Source organism: Capricornis sumatraensis, chromosome 4 (assembly GCF_032405125.1).
Source record: "Capricornis sumatraensis isolate serow.1 chromosome 4, serow.2, whole genome shotgun sequence".
Lineage (NCBI taxonomy): Eukaryota > Metazoa > Chordata > Mammalia > Artiodactyla > Bovidae > Capricornis > Capricornis sumatraensis.
In genome coordinates this window covers 113,549,359-113,566,581 of record NC_091072.1, presented here as the reverse complement: position 1 = coordinate 113,566,581, position 17,223 = coordinate 113,549,359, and the positions used below count along the sequence as shown (strand labels likewise).

General features: G+C 44.5%; 1 protein-coding gene across 1 annotated transcript in view; it reads right to left on the bottom strand.

Annotated features, from left to right (window-relative positions):
- Positions 1-16,369, bottom strand: part of TCP11L2 (t-complex 11 like 2) — a 41,651-nt gene extending 25,282 nt beyond the window's left edge. The window contains exons 1-3 of the mRNA XM_068971122.1: positions 16,245-16,369; positions 5,729-5,918; positions 2,737-2,872 (exon numbers count right to left, since the gene is read on the bottom strand). Coding sequence (XP_068827223.1) covers positions 2,737-2,872; positions 5,729-5,885 — 293 coding nt within the window. The 5' untranslated portion in view covers positions 5,886-5,918; positions 16,245-16,369. The remainder of the gene's footprint in view (positions 1-2,736; positions 2,873-5,728; positions 5,919-16,244) is intronic.
- Between the last annotated feature and the right edge of the window lie 854 nt (positions 16,370-17,223).

Genomic DNA, 17,223 nt, shown 5'->3' with positions numbered 1-17,223 from the left:
GACTTATTTTACCAAGTGTTTCTCCCCAAGAAAATACTTGGTAAAATATGAGAGTCAGCCACTTTTTAAACAGTAAAGGAGACAGTGCTTTGAGAGCAATTGCCTGTCTCCTCATTTGTCACAAGTAATAAAGGATGATGCTTTGATGAAAAAAAAAATAGTAACAACTTAGCCACTGTGGAGAATCATCTGAAAGGTCAACAGCTAATGCTATGCTATTTCACTTTTAAGCAAAGGTAATGTGTCCGAATCCTGTGTGCTGTTTCTCTTGCTCACATTTTCTAGCCATGGCAGAAAATGAAGAAAAGGGGAATTCCTATCTTCCACAGTATCAAAATACCCATGTGCAAGGCACTTACATGCCCAGGAGCATGCATTCAGAGTGAGTATTGTGGAGAATGTGAGACTCAGATACAGTCTCAGCAGAGCCAGGTCAAACCCCAAGGTCTGTCTGATTCTGAAGGGCCCTCATTCAGTCTGTATTTGCAACTTATGAATTTAAAGCACAAATGTTCCCAATTTGTCTTTTCTGCACTTCAAAAATCATACTCATTTTAAATTTAAAAATTCATTTTTATTAGTCAATAAATGTTTATTCAAAATTCAACATGTGGTAGGCCGTGTTTCAGGCACTGGGGTGTTTCAAAAAGAGTGTGCTCTCAAAAAGCTTATATGTTGGCAGAAACAGAAAGACAAAAAACACATTGACAGTGAGTAAGACAATTTCAGAGCCATGAGGAAGGCAGAGGAAGACAATGCGGTCCACAGTGATGAAGAGGGTGCCCATTCAATGGGGCGGTAGAAGAAAGCTTCTCTAAGACACGAATGGGGAAAAGAAAGCAGCTGGTAAAGACCTATGGGAAAAACATTAAAAAAGAAGGAAGATGGAAAAAATCCTCGGGATAGGATCAAGCTGGTGTGCCGCAGGATCACCAAGGAAGCCAGTGTGGCTGAAGCAAGCAGGAGGGAAGGAATAAGAGGCACGGTTGGTGAAGAAGGGCCTTGCTAGTCATACTATAGAGTTGGAATATTTATTCTAAGTGTGATAGAACCACTGAAGGTTTTTAAGCAAAATTAGGGTTTAATCTGATTTACCCTTTAGAAAGATAACTGTGGCTGACTGTGTATGTGGAGGATGGACTTCCAGGAGCTAAGGATGAAGAGTGGACAACCAGCTAGGATAGAAAGAGTCCAGGTCAGAGACGATGGCGACCTAGCCTGGGGGTAGAGCAGCAGAGCTGATAAAAAGGATCGTAGTGAAATGCGGTCACTGTAGAAAACCAAACAGATACACCTACTTTGGCCAGTAATCTTAAACAGTATTCATGATTATTATGAACATCCTCAGGAGGAGGACTATGATCCATAATTTTAAAAAGGAAAACTACTATGTTTACTCTTTTCCTGCTTTAAAACAAAAACTTGCTGAATGGAATCAAATATTATATGTTGTCTTCACTAATAGAGAGAATGCCTCCTGATTTATAAATGGCACTGTGAGCTTTCAGATTCAGTGTTGTTATCCATGGGCCAATTTTGCCTCTAAAACTTATTCACCTGCAGTCATGGCTTCAAGCCTTTTCTTCTCTTTATCCCAGGGGACTTGTGAACCACCAAAACTGGAAAGACTGAGGTGGGGTATAAGGACATGGCTCTAACTAGCGATCCCTTGGGCGTGATGTTAACCGGGGGTCCCTATGCTGTCATGATTCCTACCTCCTATCTAGGCTTCTAGATAGACGCATCATTCTGGCAGCTCAGCTGCATTCATTTGTCTTTTACAATCTGATTATCAGTTTTTAATAAGTCAGGCTGAAAACATTTCTTGAGCATGTACAATGTGTCAGGCACTCTGCTGGGCAACAAGAACAGAGCACACAATATAGACATAGTTTCTCCATTAACAGGGCTTTGGGTCCAGTGGAAAAGACAGACATCGAACCTAAAATTATAAGACACCTTAACAATTATAAGATACCTTAACAGAGGGAGAGGGAGCTATAGGAGTCTTTAGAAGGTGATTTCATGTAGTCTAGTGGGCTCAGGAATGTCAGGAAAAGCTCCGCTCAGGAAGTGACATATAAACTGAATTCTAAAACTCTATGAGTGACATATTCCCTAGAAGAATGGTTTTAAAAACAAATAAAAGACCTTGTTAGAGAACTAAATATAGTAAGTCCCCTATATATGAATGAGTTCCATTCTGAGAGCACGTCTGTAAGTCCAATTTGTTCACATGGCAGCCCGCTCCAGTATTCTTGCCTGGAGAATCCCATGGACAGAGGAGCCTGGTGGGCTACAGTCCATGAGACTGCAAAGAGTCAGACATGACTGAAGCGACTTAGCATGCCTGTACTAACAAAGTTAGACTAGGTACCCAACTCCCACAATTGGCTGTAGAGTACTATATTGTAATAAGTTTTATAATATTTTTCACACAAGTAATACACAAAAAATAAGCACACACAAAAAATAAAACATTTTTAGTCTTACAGTATTGTACCTTTAAAAGTACAGTAGCACAGTCCAACAGCTGGCATACAGGGCACACTCGAATCTTTGAAAGTTTGCAACTTGAAGGTTCATATGTAGGGGCTTACTGTACTGTTAACTCCCAGTAGACATTATATGAGACTGTCCAGGAATCAGTGTGAATATTTGTGTTTGCAGGACACACACATACACACACACAGAGCCTGCAGCACAGTTCATGCACAACAGATGCCTCCAGGTTACCTGCTCTCAGGGAGGGCATCCTGTTTCAGTTGAAAGTTCTCATTTACAGCTATCTCGTGAGCAAGAGTCATGTTTGACAAGTTCCTTGCTGCAGCCATCACTTCGTCAAATGTCACAACCCTGGGAGGGCTCGTTGCTGAAAAGAAAACAAAGGAATTGTGGAAGAGGATTGCCAACTAGTGACACATTCTGATGCACACAAGGTTTAAGCTACTCCAGCGTATTATTTTCAAGGTTTTACAAGTAAGAAGAATGTGTACTAAAGCAGGTAGATTCCCATGCTTGATACTTACGGCTTCAAAAATTTTTAAATTCCTTTGATAGCTTCAGTTACTGTATTGATAAACTGTCAAATGTTTCTTAGAAATTTTTTATTAATATAGGCTATTACAAGTTACTTTTAAAAATTAAATCACTTCATTTTTCAGCACATACTACTGTCTGCATCTATTACATGTACTCTACAGGAAATTGATGACTACTTTTTATACTGTAATTCATAACATTAATTTAAGCTGGCTCACTATGAACTAACTGATTTTTTAAAACTATGCAGTATAGCATGATTATAAGTTTTGCTAATTGGTGGTTACCATTTGACCTCACTGAAGCATAACTTAACCTGCTCGAAGGACTGTCCTGAAGTAATTAAACAAGATAATTTAAGTAAGGAACGTGGCAAAAATTCCATAAATGCAGATAATTAAAATAAATCTGATAAGCTGATCATCTACTTCTCAGTAGGAAATAGGGAATAAAGAATTATTTCAGTTATTTGAAAAATATTATTCAAAAATTATTCTAGTAAGTCATGTCTTTTTGAAATCATTCCTGGAACTCTCAGCTTCTGTTAATTAAAAACCACTGCCTTAAATAATGCTGACTGCCACCAGTGCTTTGCTATCTAAAATAATTTCAGAAATGAGAAGCAGACAAGGAGATGGTGGAGAAGAGGGAGATGGAAGAGGAAGAAGAGGAGGAGGAAGGAATGGAAGGAATGGTGGTACACAATTAGTAAAATCCTTTTTCAGGACGCCCAGGTGCCCTGCTGGAGACATCAACCCCGTGTATAGTATAAAGAATGAGAGAAAGCACTGAAAGCTGGGTGGCTGCTAACTAATTCTTTTGCCAATTCTCTTTCCCATCAACATTCTCCTTGAAAATGTCTGTACCCTTTAGTCCAGGAACCTAATTAAATACAAAGGAATTCTTCGAAAGGCTTTATGCACTACAATGTTCATAATGCACTATTTGTAAAGCAAAAAAAAAAAAAAAGGAAATGAACTAAATGCCCAATGATAAACAGAAGTTAAATAAACTGATGTTATATTCACTTGATAAAGTAATAAGTAGTCATAATAATGTTTAAAAAAACATTGTCATGAGTAAATGTTTTAGTTAAAATAGTAAGCAAAAAGAGTACATGTGCACATGTATGTCTATGTGAAGAATGAAAATACGACAAAACACTGTCACAGCTGTCACCTTTGGGTGACGTTACAGGCAATATTTTCTTTTCTATCTACTTTTCCATGTTTTAAAAAATGAGAATGTACTGACTTAAATACAGATGAACAAGCTTTTTCCAAAGAGGGTATTTGATCATATTAATGTTAGTTGCTTCTCTCTGCATTTGCACTGACAACTTAAGGGGTTATATTTTCTATATAAAATGTCAATTAAAAAGCTAAAAAAGATAAATAAAAGACAAATACACTGCTTTGCACATCTCTAGCATCCACACACAAAAAAGGAAAAAGATGTCTCTATGGCCATCTTTTAACTCTCACATCCCTAGTGTAGTAATTCTCCTCATGGGCACCCCTTTTCTGGGGTGATTTGCACAACGGTTTTTGAAATCAGCAGGAAACCCATTAGATTCACTTCCTGCCTGACCCTTGAGTTGAGGCAAGTTTCCTTCCACATAAATCAGAAAGGACTGATTTGAATTCTGCCTTGAATGTGACTCAAAAAAAGATCTCGAGGAGCAGTTTTCCACCAAGTGAGAGAGAAGACAGGGTGGGGTTGGAAGATCTGATTTACAGTCAAACCAAAGATCAGAGACTGTGATGAATATAAAAACAGACAGACTGTAAACTTCAGTTCAGTTCAGTTGCTCAGTCCTGTCTGACTCTGAGACCCTATGGCCTCATAGGGAAGCATGCCAGGCTTCCCTGTCCATCATCAACTCCTGGAGCTTACACAAACTCATGTCTATCGAGTCAGTGATGCCATCCAACCATCTCATCCTCTGTCATCCACTTCTCCTGCTGCCTTCAATATTGCCCAGTATCAGGGCCTTTTCCAATGAGTCTGTTCTTCACATTAGATGGCCAAAGTATTGGAGTTTCAGTTTTAGCATCAGCCTTTCCAATGAATACACAGGACTGATTTCCTTTAGGATTGACTGGTTTGATCTCCTTGCAGTTCAAGGGACTCTCAAGAGTCTTCTCCAACATCACAGTTCAAAATCATCAATTCTTTGGTATTCATCATTCTTTATGGTCCAGCTCTCACATCCATACATGACTACTGAAAAACACCATAGCTTTGACTAGACGGACCTTTGTTGGCATAGTAATGTCTCTGCTTTTTAATATTCAGTGGCTATTTATTGCTGAGAGTGTGTACAAGACAGCTGGGGTGCCCTTCCAGTGACATTCCAGTATGTCTAGAAAGGAGGGGAAGTCAGGACTTTGCTCTCACTCAAACATGCATCTAGGGACTTCCCTGGTGGTCCAGTGGGTAAGACTCCACGCTCCCAACGCAGGGGGCGTGGGATCGATCCCTGGTCAGGGAACTAGATCCCACATGCCACAACTAAGAGTTTGCATGCTGCAACTAAAAATAGGGCCTACAGGCTGCAACTGAGACCTGGCCCAGCCAGATAAATAAATAAGTATTTTTTAAAATATTGATTAAAAGATTAAACAAACATGTGTGTCTAGAACCATGCCCAGCACCCCTCAGGCTCTACTCCCTGTCGGCTTACAGGCAGGAGAGCTGGATTTGCTGGAGGAGTCACTTGTGAAGCTCTGCCTGGAGCACTCGTAGTCACTGAGAGAAGCCATGCTCTCGGAAAACCGGGAAGAGTCAGAATCGCTTGGCTGGTCCTCGCCCACACACTGCTTCTCACCATTGAAGGGCATTTTGTGTTGCGGGAGTGTGGGTAGAGACAGCACCTGCACAGACAAACAGACCCTGCGTCAACCTTGCACGGTGCTTCCACCAGTGGTGCCCGTGCCTCCTCCAGCGTAGACAGCCACGTCCTCTGTGACACAACACCAGAAAGGCCCCCAGCAGATTACCTCCTTCCTCCCGTGGCACCCAGGCCAGCCTGTCACTAGGCCTGCAAGACTGCCTTCAGAAAGGGACTCCAGAGGCACAGGTATGAGCTCCCACGGGACATACTCAGTGCGAACATGGAGCAGCTCCCAGCAAAAACAGATCCTCTAAAAACAATGTACAGAGCACATGCTCTCTCCTCAGAGGGCTGCTGAAGTGTGGGAGGGCAAGAGTTAAGAGTGTGGGGCTCCAGGTTAGAAGTTGGTTCTGCCTTTTGCCAGGTGACCTTGGAGAAGTCACTCAACTTCCTCCCTCCGGAGTAAAGCTGGGCTGACAGACACCTCATGGGGCTGGTTGAAGATGAAACAGGATTCATCTTATTAAAGTGCTTAACACAGCATTCACATGTTAGCTATTACTATTCCTCTTTGTTTTACATAAAATATTTTTGAAATCAGTCTCTTTAGTTGTCTGTGAGCCTCCTAGAGAAAGAGGAGCTACTAAGTAACAGCTCTGGCTGGCAAGTGTATAGGTTTTCCTCATCCATTTTGCCACAAACTGCCACACTATAAAGCATAAGGCCCAATCGTTGGTTTGTACTTGATAATTTACCAAGTACCCACAGCCACCCAATGAACAAGCAGGCACAAAGATGCTGGTTCACAGGCTGGGGGAGAACAGGCTCTGGGAGACTTGCTGTGCCACAAAGCCAGTCCCTGGACTCAACATCCAGGGCTGTTTCTGGGACATCAGATTGCTTCCCAGGGAAGGGCAGGGCAGTGGGCCCAGTCACTCCCTGGAAAGGAGACCTGGGGTATGCAGGATGCTCAGGCCAGAACTCAGGATCCTCAGCCACGCCTGTGAAGGAGCTGGCCCTGATACATGAGTGTGGTGCTAGCTGACACTAAGGGGAAACCCAGGCCTGAGGAGAGAGGCACCTCAAATCCTGAATAGATGGTAATGACAGTAAGAGTGCATCGAGTGTCTTTAAACCTGAACCAGCAATGAGGTTCTCTGAGCTTTTAAAACTGTTGGAATATGAAATCACAACTACCCATAGAATGCCTGGAAATACCTGAAGTTCCTTCAATCAGTCTGTTCAGTTGCTCAGCTGTGTCCAACTCTTTGCGACCCTATGAATAGCACCACGCCAGGCCTCCCTGTCCACCAACTCCTGGAGTTTACTCAAACCCATGTCCATCAAGTCCATGATGCCATCCAGCCATCTCATCCTCTGTCAGCCCCTTCTCCTGCCCCCAAATCCCTTCCAGCATCAGAGTCTTTTCCAATGAGTCAACTCTTCACATGAGGTGGCCAAAGTACTGGAGTTTCAGCTTCAGCATCAGTCCTTCCAATGAGCACCGAGGACTGGTTTCCTTTAGAATAGACTGGTTGGATCTCCTTGCAGTCCAAGGGACTCTCAAGAGTCTTCTCCAACACCACAGTTCAAAAGCATCAATTCTTTGGTGCTCAGCTTTCTTCACCATCCAACTCTCACATCCATACATGACTACTGGAAAAACCATAGCCTTGACTAGACGGACCTTTGTTGGCAAAGTAATGTCTCTGCTTTTGAATATGCTATCTAGGTTTGTCATAACTTTTTTTCCAAGGAGTAAGCGTCTTTTAATTTCATGGCTGCAGTCACCATCTGCAGTGATTTTGGAGCCCCAAAAAATAAAGTCTGACACTGTTTCCCCATCTAGTTCCCATGAAGTGATAGGACCAGATGCCATGATCTTAGTTTTCTGAATGTTGAGCTTTAGGCCAACTTTTTCACTCTCCTCTTTCACTTTCATTAAGAGGCTTTTTAGTTCCTCTTCACTTTCTGCCATAAGGGTGGAGTCATCTGCATATCTGAGGTTATTGATATTTCTCCCAGCAATCTTGATTCCAGGTTGCGCTTCTTCCAGCCTAGCGTTTCTCATGATGTACTCTGCATAGAAGTTAAATAAGCAGTGTGACACTATACAGCCTTGACGTACTCCTTTTCCTATCTGGAACCAGTCTGTTGTTCCATGTCCAGTTCTAACTGTTGCTTCCTGACCTGCATACAGGTTTCTCAAGAGGCAGGTCAGGTGGTCTGGTATTCCCATCTCTTTCAGAATTTTCCACAGTTGATTGTGATCCACACAGTCAAAGCCTTTGGCATAGTCAATAAAGCAGAAATAGATGTTTTTCTGGAACTCTCTTGCTTTTTCCATGATCCAGTGGATGTTGGCAGTTTGATCTCTGGTTCCTCTGCCTTTTCTAAAACCAGCTTGAACATCAGGAAGTTCATGGTTCACGTATTGTTGAAGCCTGGCTTGGAGCATTTTGAGCATTACTTTACTGGCATGTGAGATGAGTGCAATTGTGTGGTAGTTTGAGCATTCTTTGGCATTGCCTTTCTTTGGGATTGAGATGAAAACTGACCTTTTCCAGTCCTGGAGCCACTGCTGAGTTTTCCAAATTTGCTGGCATATTGAGTGCAGCACTTTCACAGCATCATCTTTCAGGATTTGAAATAGCTCAACTGGAATTCCATCACCTCCACTAGCTTTGTTTGTAGTGATGCTTTCTAAGGCCCACTTGATTTCACATTCCAGGATGCCTGGCTCTAGGTGAGTGATCACACCATCGTGATTATCTGGGTCGTGAAGATCTTTTTTGTACAGTTCTTCTGTGTATTCTTGCCACCTCTTCTTAATATCTTCTGCTTCTGTTAGGTCCATACCATTTCTGTCCTTTATCGAATGGTCCCTTTCAAATGTATTAAGCACCTACTGTGCACCAAGCCCAGGGAAAAGTAACAGTGAACAAAATATGCAAGGCCATCCTCTCGTGGCTCTAAAGTCCAGTTACCTAAAGCTATGTGTCAGATGCTGGAGGACAAGGAAGGGGACACCAAGGCACTGCTGAGGAAGCAACAGAAAGGACAGGCAAGCTGTCCAAGTGGAGGGATTGAGCCTTTGCTGAGAGAAACAGGGCTATTTTTTTTTTATCCTCTGGGTGATGACAGAGAAATGGATGGGCCTAAGAGGGACTTACTGAAGGTCAGAAGTCAAGGGCACTTGCCCCTGGCCTCACCCAAGCAATCTCTATAGTCGTGCCACTTATAGAAATGCACCCTTGCTCAGCCCCCTCCACTTTCGCAAACAGAAAATCACCAACTCAGAGGCTGCCTCTGCAGACTGAAGGGGAGGGAGTGGAGTGGTGCTGGAGCTGCCAGAAAGCTTCCCCACAGAGACACTACTCCCAGAGTCCCCAAACCAAACACCTTGGACACAGGCTACAAAAGGTCTGACCCCTGGCATTCTCAGTGGTGGGCTTACCTCCTTTACCCCAGGCAAACTAGCCTTGCGCTTTAACTCCCATCTGATAGAAGGGGGTGTGGGTGTGGCTGGCGCTAGAGGAAGAAGAAAACGGTCCACTCTAATCCTTTCAATTCCACCAAACCCCAAGTCCCAAAATGGAGTGCTTGCCCTTCCCTCTGGCTTCCTCTCTTTGCCAACGTTTTACTTCTCATGGATGGCATTTCTCGAAAATGCTGGTTTTCAAGGAAAGGAAACCAGGAAGCCCTCCCTCTACGCCTGGCCAGAGCTAAGGGCACTCTTCTCTGTCTACCTGAAGCACATCTCTGGTATCTGCCCAATAGTACTTAGACTCTCATAGTTATTTTCCTCCCCTGGCTACTTCTGACTCCCCTTACTAAGGCAGAAACTGTGTCTTGTCCACCAGTGTCAAGTGTATGACAAGCATTCATTCGGTGTCAGCTGAATCGGAATCCCGAATCCCATCTGGTACAATTGCAACCAAACATTCGCAAACTGATATTCCACATTTACAGACCTGTTGCTGTCACAGGTTAAGGCCTGGAGCAAAGAACCTACCACCTCTACCTGCCTTCTGAGGCTTAGGACTCAATATTCCCTGGTCCTGTCATACTCTTAAACTAGAATACCTTAAGCTCTGCTTCCACTTCATTATTTTCTTTCATTCATTCAACAGTGACAACTGTGCCATGATGCTCTGAGATCATTTCTCTTCACTTTGGCTATTTTTCTAAGTAAAAGTGAATAAAAGCTTTTCATCCATTGGAATTTATGAGCTAGGTTAATAGCTAAAACTGTCCATTTCATTTTTATACTCCAGCTGAATGGCACACCTCAAAGGTTTCTTAATTGTGTTTAACGAGGCAGGTAAGTACAAAGATTTGGGAAAAAATGAAAAGGTTGGGAGGTAGAAGTCCCGGGTGTGAGGCCTGACTCTGCTGTTGATTTGGTGCATGACTTCACCCACAATGCATCTGCTCTCTTCACCTCATTTTTCTGAGGGGGTTGGGCTAGATATCAGGTGCCTTTTATGAGGAACTGCTAAAATGCTATATAAACCCAGAGTTCTGTGAAGCATCACATCACTAGAAGTTCTGAGAAATCAAATGTTTCATGGCAGACATGCTCAATAACATGCAACTATGGTTTCTTCCAGGCTCCCCAGCTGGCTCAGTGGATAAAGAATCTGCCTGCAATGCAGGAGGTGCAGGAACTGAGCATTCAATTCATGGGTTGGGAAGATATCCTAGAGGAGGAAATGGCAACCCACTCCAGTATTCTTGCCTGGAAAATCCCATGAACAGTGGAGCCTGGTGGGCTACAGTCCATGGGGTGGCAAAAAGTTGGACACAACTGAAGTGATTGAGCATAGCACATACACAGCTTGCTTTCTTTCAACAATTCACTGGAAGTAGAGTTTCTGGCATAGGGGATGTAAAAAAAATGTAAAAGCATCAAAATGTTCAGAAATCCTGTTTAATTGGTAGAAGCCTCTACATGACAGCTGGGTTTTCATGGATCTGAGCAGAAACTTTTCTTTGAGGCCAAAAGAAATGGCCTGCATTCTGAAATTAATAATACCTAATTCATAGGGTTGGTGAGAGATTTCATTCAGGCAGTATATATTGGAACAATGTCTGATACAGAGTAAACAGGATACAGATGTTTGCTGTTGTTAGTGTTATTTGCTTTGGTAGTTGTTGTTTTCATCATTTTAGGCATTAGAACCTCTGGAGGGAAGAATAGTTTCATTCTGTGGTGATAAAAGCATGTTCCCCTACAGATAACAAAGACTGGGAGTTGACCGAGGACAGAACTCTTGCATTTGTTTGAAATACAAATATCAAAAGCAAATGGTGCATCATGGTATAAACAGTCTTCTGCAAGTTCCTTCATACTTGCTCTTACCTTTCTTGGTCTCAGGTGTCCACATAGGTCATCTGGGGACAAAGCTAATTGACTCAAAAGCATTAAGGGTAATTAGACTGCCTTTAAAGCTATTTTGGATTCTCTCTTAGAATAGTGGCAACAAAAGCAGGTTGTTTCTTTAAGAAATGTAATGCTTCTAATACCAACAAACTAGATCTACTTAACCTTCACCAGTGCAACTCACAAACAAACTAGACAACTTTCTGGGAACACCACATCTCATCCCACATGGTAGGATTTACTCAATGGCCAAAGGTAAAGTCAATGTGAAGAGTGGAGGTAACACCAAAACAAAGCCTCAAGCACTATGGTGTATCACTATTCAAAGAGAATAATCACATTTTTCATTGTACTGTTTCACATTTTGTAATAATAAAGGTCAATGACAGGGAGGCAGGAGGCACTTAAATATTTATTGTGGAATGAATAGCTATATGACCACTGGCATTTTAGAGAAGAAGGAACAAGTTACAGAGACCTGAAGGGGCTCATCCTGCATTTCACCACATATAAGGGGGAAATCAGTTTTTAATTTGCCAGTGATCCTTAGGCTGCGTCCAGTAACTGACCTTACTTTCTTATTTTCTTTCTGCAGCAAAATCTACCTGCAAATGATCTGGCACTGGTTCAGAACTGCAAAGATGCACCAGTCACCATGCACATGTCTCCAAGGCAGTAAGGACATTGGTTCTGGAGCCAGGAGGACTGGATTCTTTATCTCAACTCATGATACTTATAGACTGGAGACAGGGAACTTACCCTTAGATGAATTGGGGACAGCAGTATTATCTACTTTATAGAACTGTTGTAATTGAAATAGTTTATGTATTTAAACTCCTACTAAGTGCTTGACAGATATGAAATATTATTTTATTCTTATTAGAAATTATAAATTTTTAAAACATGTCAGTGTCATAAAAAAAAAAAAACAAAGAAAGTTTGAGGATAATGAAAGGGGATTTGACAACTGAGTACAGTAGATGATCCCAGATTGTATCCTGTACCAAATTTAAAAATGCTCTAACAAACATTATTGCATCAGTTGACAACACGGTTACAGTACTTAAATCTACTGTCTGTATTATACAGTCAAATTTACTGAAGTTGATAAGTGTGCTTATTCCATTGCACAGGACAAGGAAAAAGTGTCCTTTATTCCATTGAGGAATAAAGGCCTATGATATATGCAACTTTCTCTCCAATGATTCAAATGAGAGAAAAAGAGAAAACAATGAAGCCTATGGAACGAAATGCTAATAGGTGAATATGAGTAAAAGGTAGATAATAGGGAGTTCTTTGTACTGTTCTTGCAACTTTTTCTGTAAGTTTGAAATTACTGCAAAGTAAAAGGTTAGAAGAAGAAGTACTGTACCAAAAGTTCAAGTCTAATTCAGAACAGTCCAGTCTCCTGTAGTTTTATGATCTTGATTGTTCCCACTGTTTATGTTAGCTTAGATAGCACTCTATTACAAAATCTCTTCTAGACAGTCAAGCTTTCCCAATGTCCTCCTTGAACAGTGCCTAATGAATAAAACAAGAAATTGTCCAGAACCCTTCAGAAAAGGCAAAAGAAATCCCTTTTAAGTGTTCTTCCCCAGGTGGGTCCCCTTTTCCTACAAGGTCTCTTGGCAGTGGTTTATAATCCTTCTGTAATTTGGCCTTTGTACCCTTTATTCTCGGAGAAGGCAATGGCACCCCACTCCAGTACTCTTGCCTGGAAAATCCCATGGACAGAGGAGCCTGGTAGGCTGCAGTCCATGGGGTCGCGAAGAGTTGGACACGACTGGGCGACTTTACTTTCACTTTTCACTTTCATGCATTGGAGAAGGAAATGGCAACCCACTCCAGTGTTCTTGCCTGGAGAATCCCAGGGACGGGGGAGCCTGGTGGGCTTCCGTCTATGGGGTCGCACAGAGTCGGACACGACTGAAGCGACTTAGCAGCAGCAGCAGTAACCCTTTATTCTGTTACCGTTCTCCCCCTAGTTCTTCATATTCTGAACATAATGGCTTTCTTTGGGTTACTCTGACATGCCAAACTTCCTTCTTTGGAGCACTTGCACCTGCTATTCCCTTCCAGTGGGATGTTCTTTTCCCTGATCACTGCACGGTTGGAGCCTTATTGTCATTCAGACTTGAAAGCAAATGTTACAACTTCAAAGAGACCTTCCTTGAGTTCCCTACTCATTGCATTTATTAGTCGTCTTAGAGCTCAGAATGCTGCCTGGGATAGAGCAAGAGCTCAGTGAACATCACTGATAAACAAATTAAGTCACACTGTTCACAAGACAACTTGGGTTACCTTTCTCCTCTGCCCCAGTCACATTGTTTATATTCCCATTATGCGGTCACTGAAAGATAATTGTCTGCAAATCTGTCTCCCCACTAAATTTTAAACTCCTTTCAGGAAGAAGCTATGTCTTCTTCCTCCAGTTTCCAGTGCCTATTTCAACACATTTCCAAGGCAGCAATAATTCAAATTAGCAAAGACTCACAGTCCCAGAGCTTAAGGAAACTTTCACATTGTAACTTTCCACCCTCCTAATGCTAAACTGGTAGCAAAAAGTAACAATGGAGGTAACAGTTATTGAGTACTTACTATGATTCAGCCCCTATAACAAGAGCTTAAAATGTTTTATCTTCTTGAATCTTCATTATAACCTTGTTAGCAAAGGAATCATCATTGCTCTCTTTTTAGAGGGAAGAACCTGAGGCTCAGAGAGGTTAAATAATTTGCTCTAGGGTTCACAGCAGTGGCAGAGGCACAGCTCTAATCCAGGCAGTGGATCCCTAAAGCCTGTGCTCTTTACCACTCTAGGATGCCTATAGAAAATGTGGAGAACTGATCATTCTTTCCACTCCCACGCTGCTGAACTGATCTATCCATTACCACATGGACCCTTGCACATGTGATAACAAGCTGACCTTCCCCCCAGGGTTTCTGCTCCAGTGCCATACCACAAAGGGCATCACTGAAAGAGTTCATTGACCAAAATCATTCTCACCCACCACACCAGAGTGACTGAAAATCCTCCATCAGGGAGTCTTTCTTTATGTACTGCAAAATCCCTCTGTAAAACCCAAATATTATCAAAAGGGTTAATTGCTTACAGCTAGCATGAGTCAGAAGCATTTTGAAGTGAATTAGTCAGATTATCCAGCAGGGCCCTGAGGAATGGGAACCCAGCCAATTAAGGTTAAGTCATGAAAAAGAAAATTTCAAGAAACATCTAGCAGGTATCACCCTTCAAGACCTTATCAAGGTTGGGTGCAAGGACAAGCATTCATATATCTATAGTAAAGGGTAGGGACTCACAGGAGTCAGGTTGGACTTTGAAGAAAACCCTGCAGATGATATGGGAAATCTTCATTTTCTGCAAAGTGCTGCTTTAGAACCACTACTAAACACTAGCAGTGCTAAAGAGCTATCCACACGCAGCAAAGCAAAAAACAGAACAGAGAGGTAGGTGCCTGCTCCATTCAGCTACAGAATACTGGTCTTCATCAAATTAGAGCCAACAAAGAGCTAGATAAAGGCCAACAAAGCCAGTCATTGTCTTAAAAAGCAGATGTTCATGCCACCCATAACATTACAGCATCAGGGAAAGGATTTCTAGGGACTGTGCACACTTGAAAACACTTCTCCCACCTCTGGCTGACCTGTTTTAGTACCTGTTTCCTCCTCTAGGCCCTCAACCCTCCACAAAAGGGCACTGAAGCTGCTTCATACACGAATGGGTATCTTCAGCCCTGGGTTACTTTAAGTCAGGCAAACTCCAGGGGCTGCCAGGATGATAGATGAAATCCCCCGAGGCAGGACGAAAAGGCAGGCTGGGCATCCCTAAAGTGGGAACCACTGTCATAACCTCATTAAATTTGACAGGTTGGACAGAGCAAGGTTTTTGACTGGGCTGGAGACCATGGGACCACGGGGATCTTGGGAGCCAAGGGGCCCACTGGGGACAATAACAGGATAACCATTGAAGATGTTTCCCAAGACTTAGTCACCTGACGACCTTTCTTCACGACTGTTTCCTCATCTCCATCCTCACCTGTGCTCTAGCAAACACTTCTCTTTATCTGGACAAGATTTTTGGATTTAAATAGATTTGTTTTGAAAGGAAACTTTGTATCACTGTGAAATCGCTCGGTTTAACGGAACAGTTTTCCTTAACACTAATGAAAACACTTAACCATGTTCGTCCACGTGCCACCCCAAATCATCGCTGTGACCTGGAGTGGCACCATCCAAAGTAGCAGCCTTGGGAAGCACAAGCCACCCCGGAGGGCCTCAGGGGTTCGAACCTGGGGTTGACCCACATGTCCCGCCTCCTCCCGGTAACTGAGGATACCGTCGCGGGAACGCAATCTACACACCCCTCGCCCACGTCCCCTGGGCGCCCCTCCCCTTCAGCAGCACGTTTCCTGTCAAAACAAACCCTTGGGGGAGGGGACAGCGGAGGCCGAGGCGAGTACCGAGGAAACCCCGGCAACAAACCCCAAACACACGATCGGAGCCCCTCCCAGCCCTGACCGCGGCTCGGTTCACCCACCCCAGCCCGGCCAGCGGTCGCAGGCTACAAGGTGCCCCCTCCCGGAGCCCGGATGGTGGGACGCCGCTCGTGGCGCGGTCGCTGGCATGGGTCCAGCGGGAGGTAAACAGAGGGCAAGCGGCCACGACCCCGACCCCGGCCCCTCCAGGGCCCGAAGCCCGCGGCCACCCCAACACCCGCCGCGGCCACTCGGTCCCCGCGCCCCGCTCCCACGTGGGACGGCGGTTCGAGGTCAAACAAGGGATAGGGGGAGGGGGTTGGGGAAGCGAGAAGCCGGGCTCTACCGCCCCTGGCCGCGGGTCCCAGGACGCAGCTCCGAGGTGAAGTGGGGGAGGCTGTCGGGCGGCTACTGGGGGGACGCGTCCCCCTCTGCCAATCTGGCCCGTCACCTCAGAGCCCGCGACCTCTTCCCCGGGGATGGTACGCACCGAGTCCGGCACGAACACAGGCTGAGGAGAACGACGACTGAGGGACTCCTCGTCAGGGGTCTTTGAGTGTTCCCTCGCCCAGGACCGCACAAACACCTTGGAAACTCACGAGTCCAACAACCCTCAGCCTCCCCGGCCCCCCCCGCCCCACGCGGTATTTAAAGGGCCGGGAGGGACTCTAGAGAGGCAGCCACGGAGTGGCCACCACGTAAGCGGAGAGCGGGGGGAAGACCGCATCAAGGAGAGGGGTAATTCTAGGGCACTTCAGCTTTGATGTCAGAGTTCTGACAGACCTGACCTCATAGAAAACATCTGCCTCAACCTCGAATGAAAGAGACCCTGGAGAGCTCGGATTGGGGGTATTTTGGATGCCAGAGGGAACGGTCCCCCCCCGTGGGCTGAGAGTGGTGCAGTCCGGGTACTGCTAGGGGCGGGGAGAGGAGTGTTTACGGAACTGGGACAGCCGTGCCTCCCCAGCGCCCGGTATTGGAGGCGGGGCCTGTTGGGGCTCTGGGGGCGGGGCCAGTCGGGGCGCTGGGGGACAGAGCGGAGCCGGGATTCTGGGGGCGGGGCGGAGCCGCCCGAGGACAGTCCCGTGAAGCCCTGGATTGACCCCACTGGTCTACAGGGCCGCACACCATCGTGAGCAATGCAGCAAGCTGCCGCAGGTGGAACTTTTACGACCCAAACACCCCTCATCTAGACCAGGCGATCCAAATTAAGTTCCCACTATCACACGGTCTACACAGAGACAATCTAACCCACTACTGGGCAAGTGCATTCCCACGCACGTCAGCAACCAAATTGTCACCTATGTTTGTGTCTGCACCTCCACAGAAACAGGAGTCCAGATTTGCATATGACTGGGACAGGACGATTAGCTCCTGGGAGTCACACCCACCCAGGCTCTCAGAAGACGTAAACTTCGTATGCGCGCAAAAGATAAAGCATCTAACTTCCCCTAGGGTTCTTGGCAACA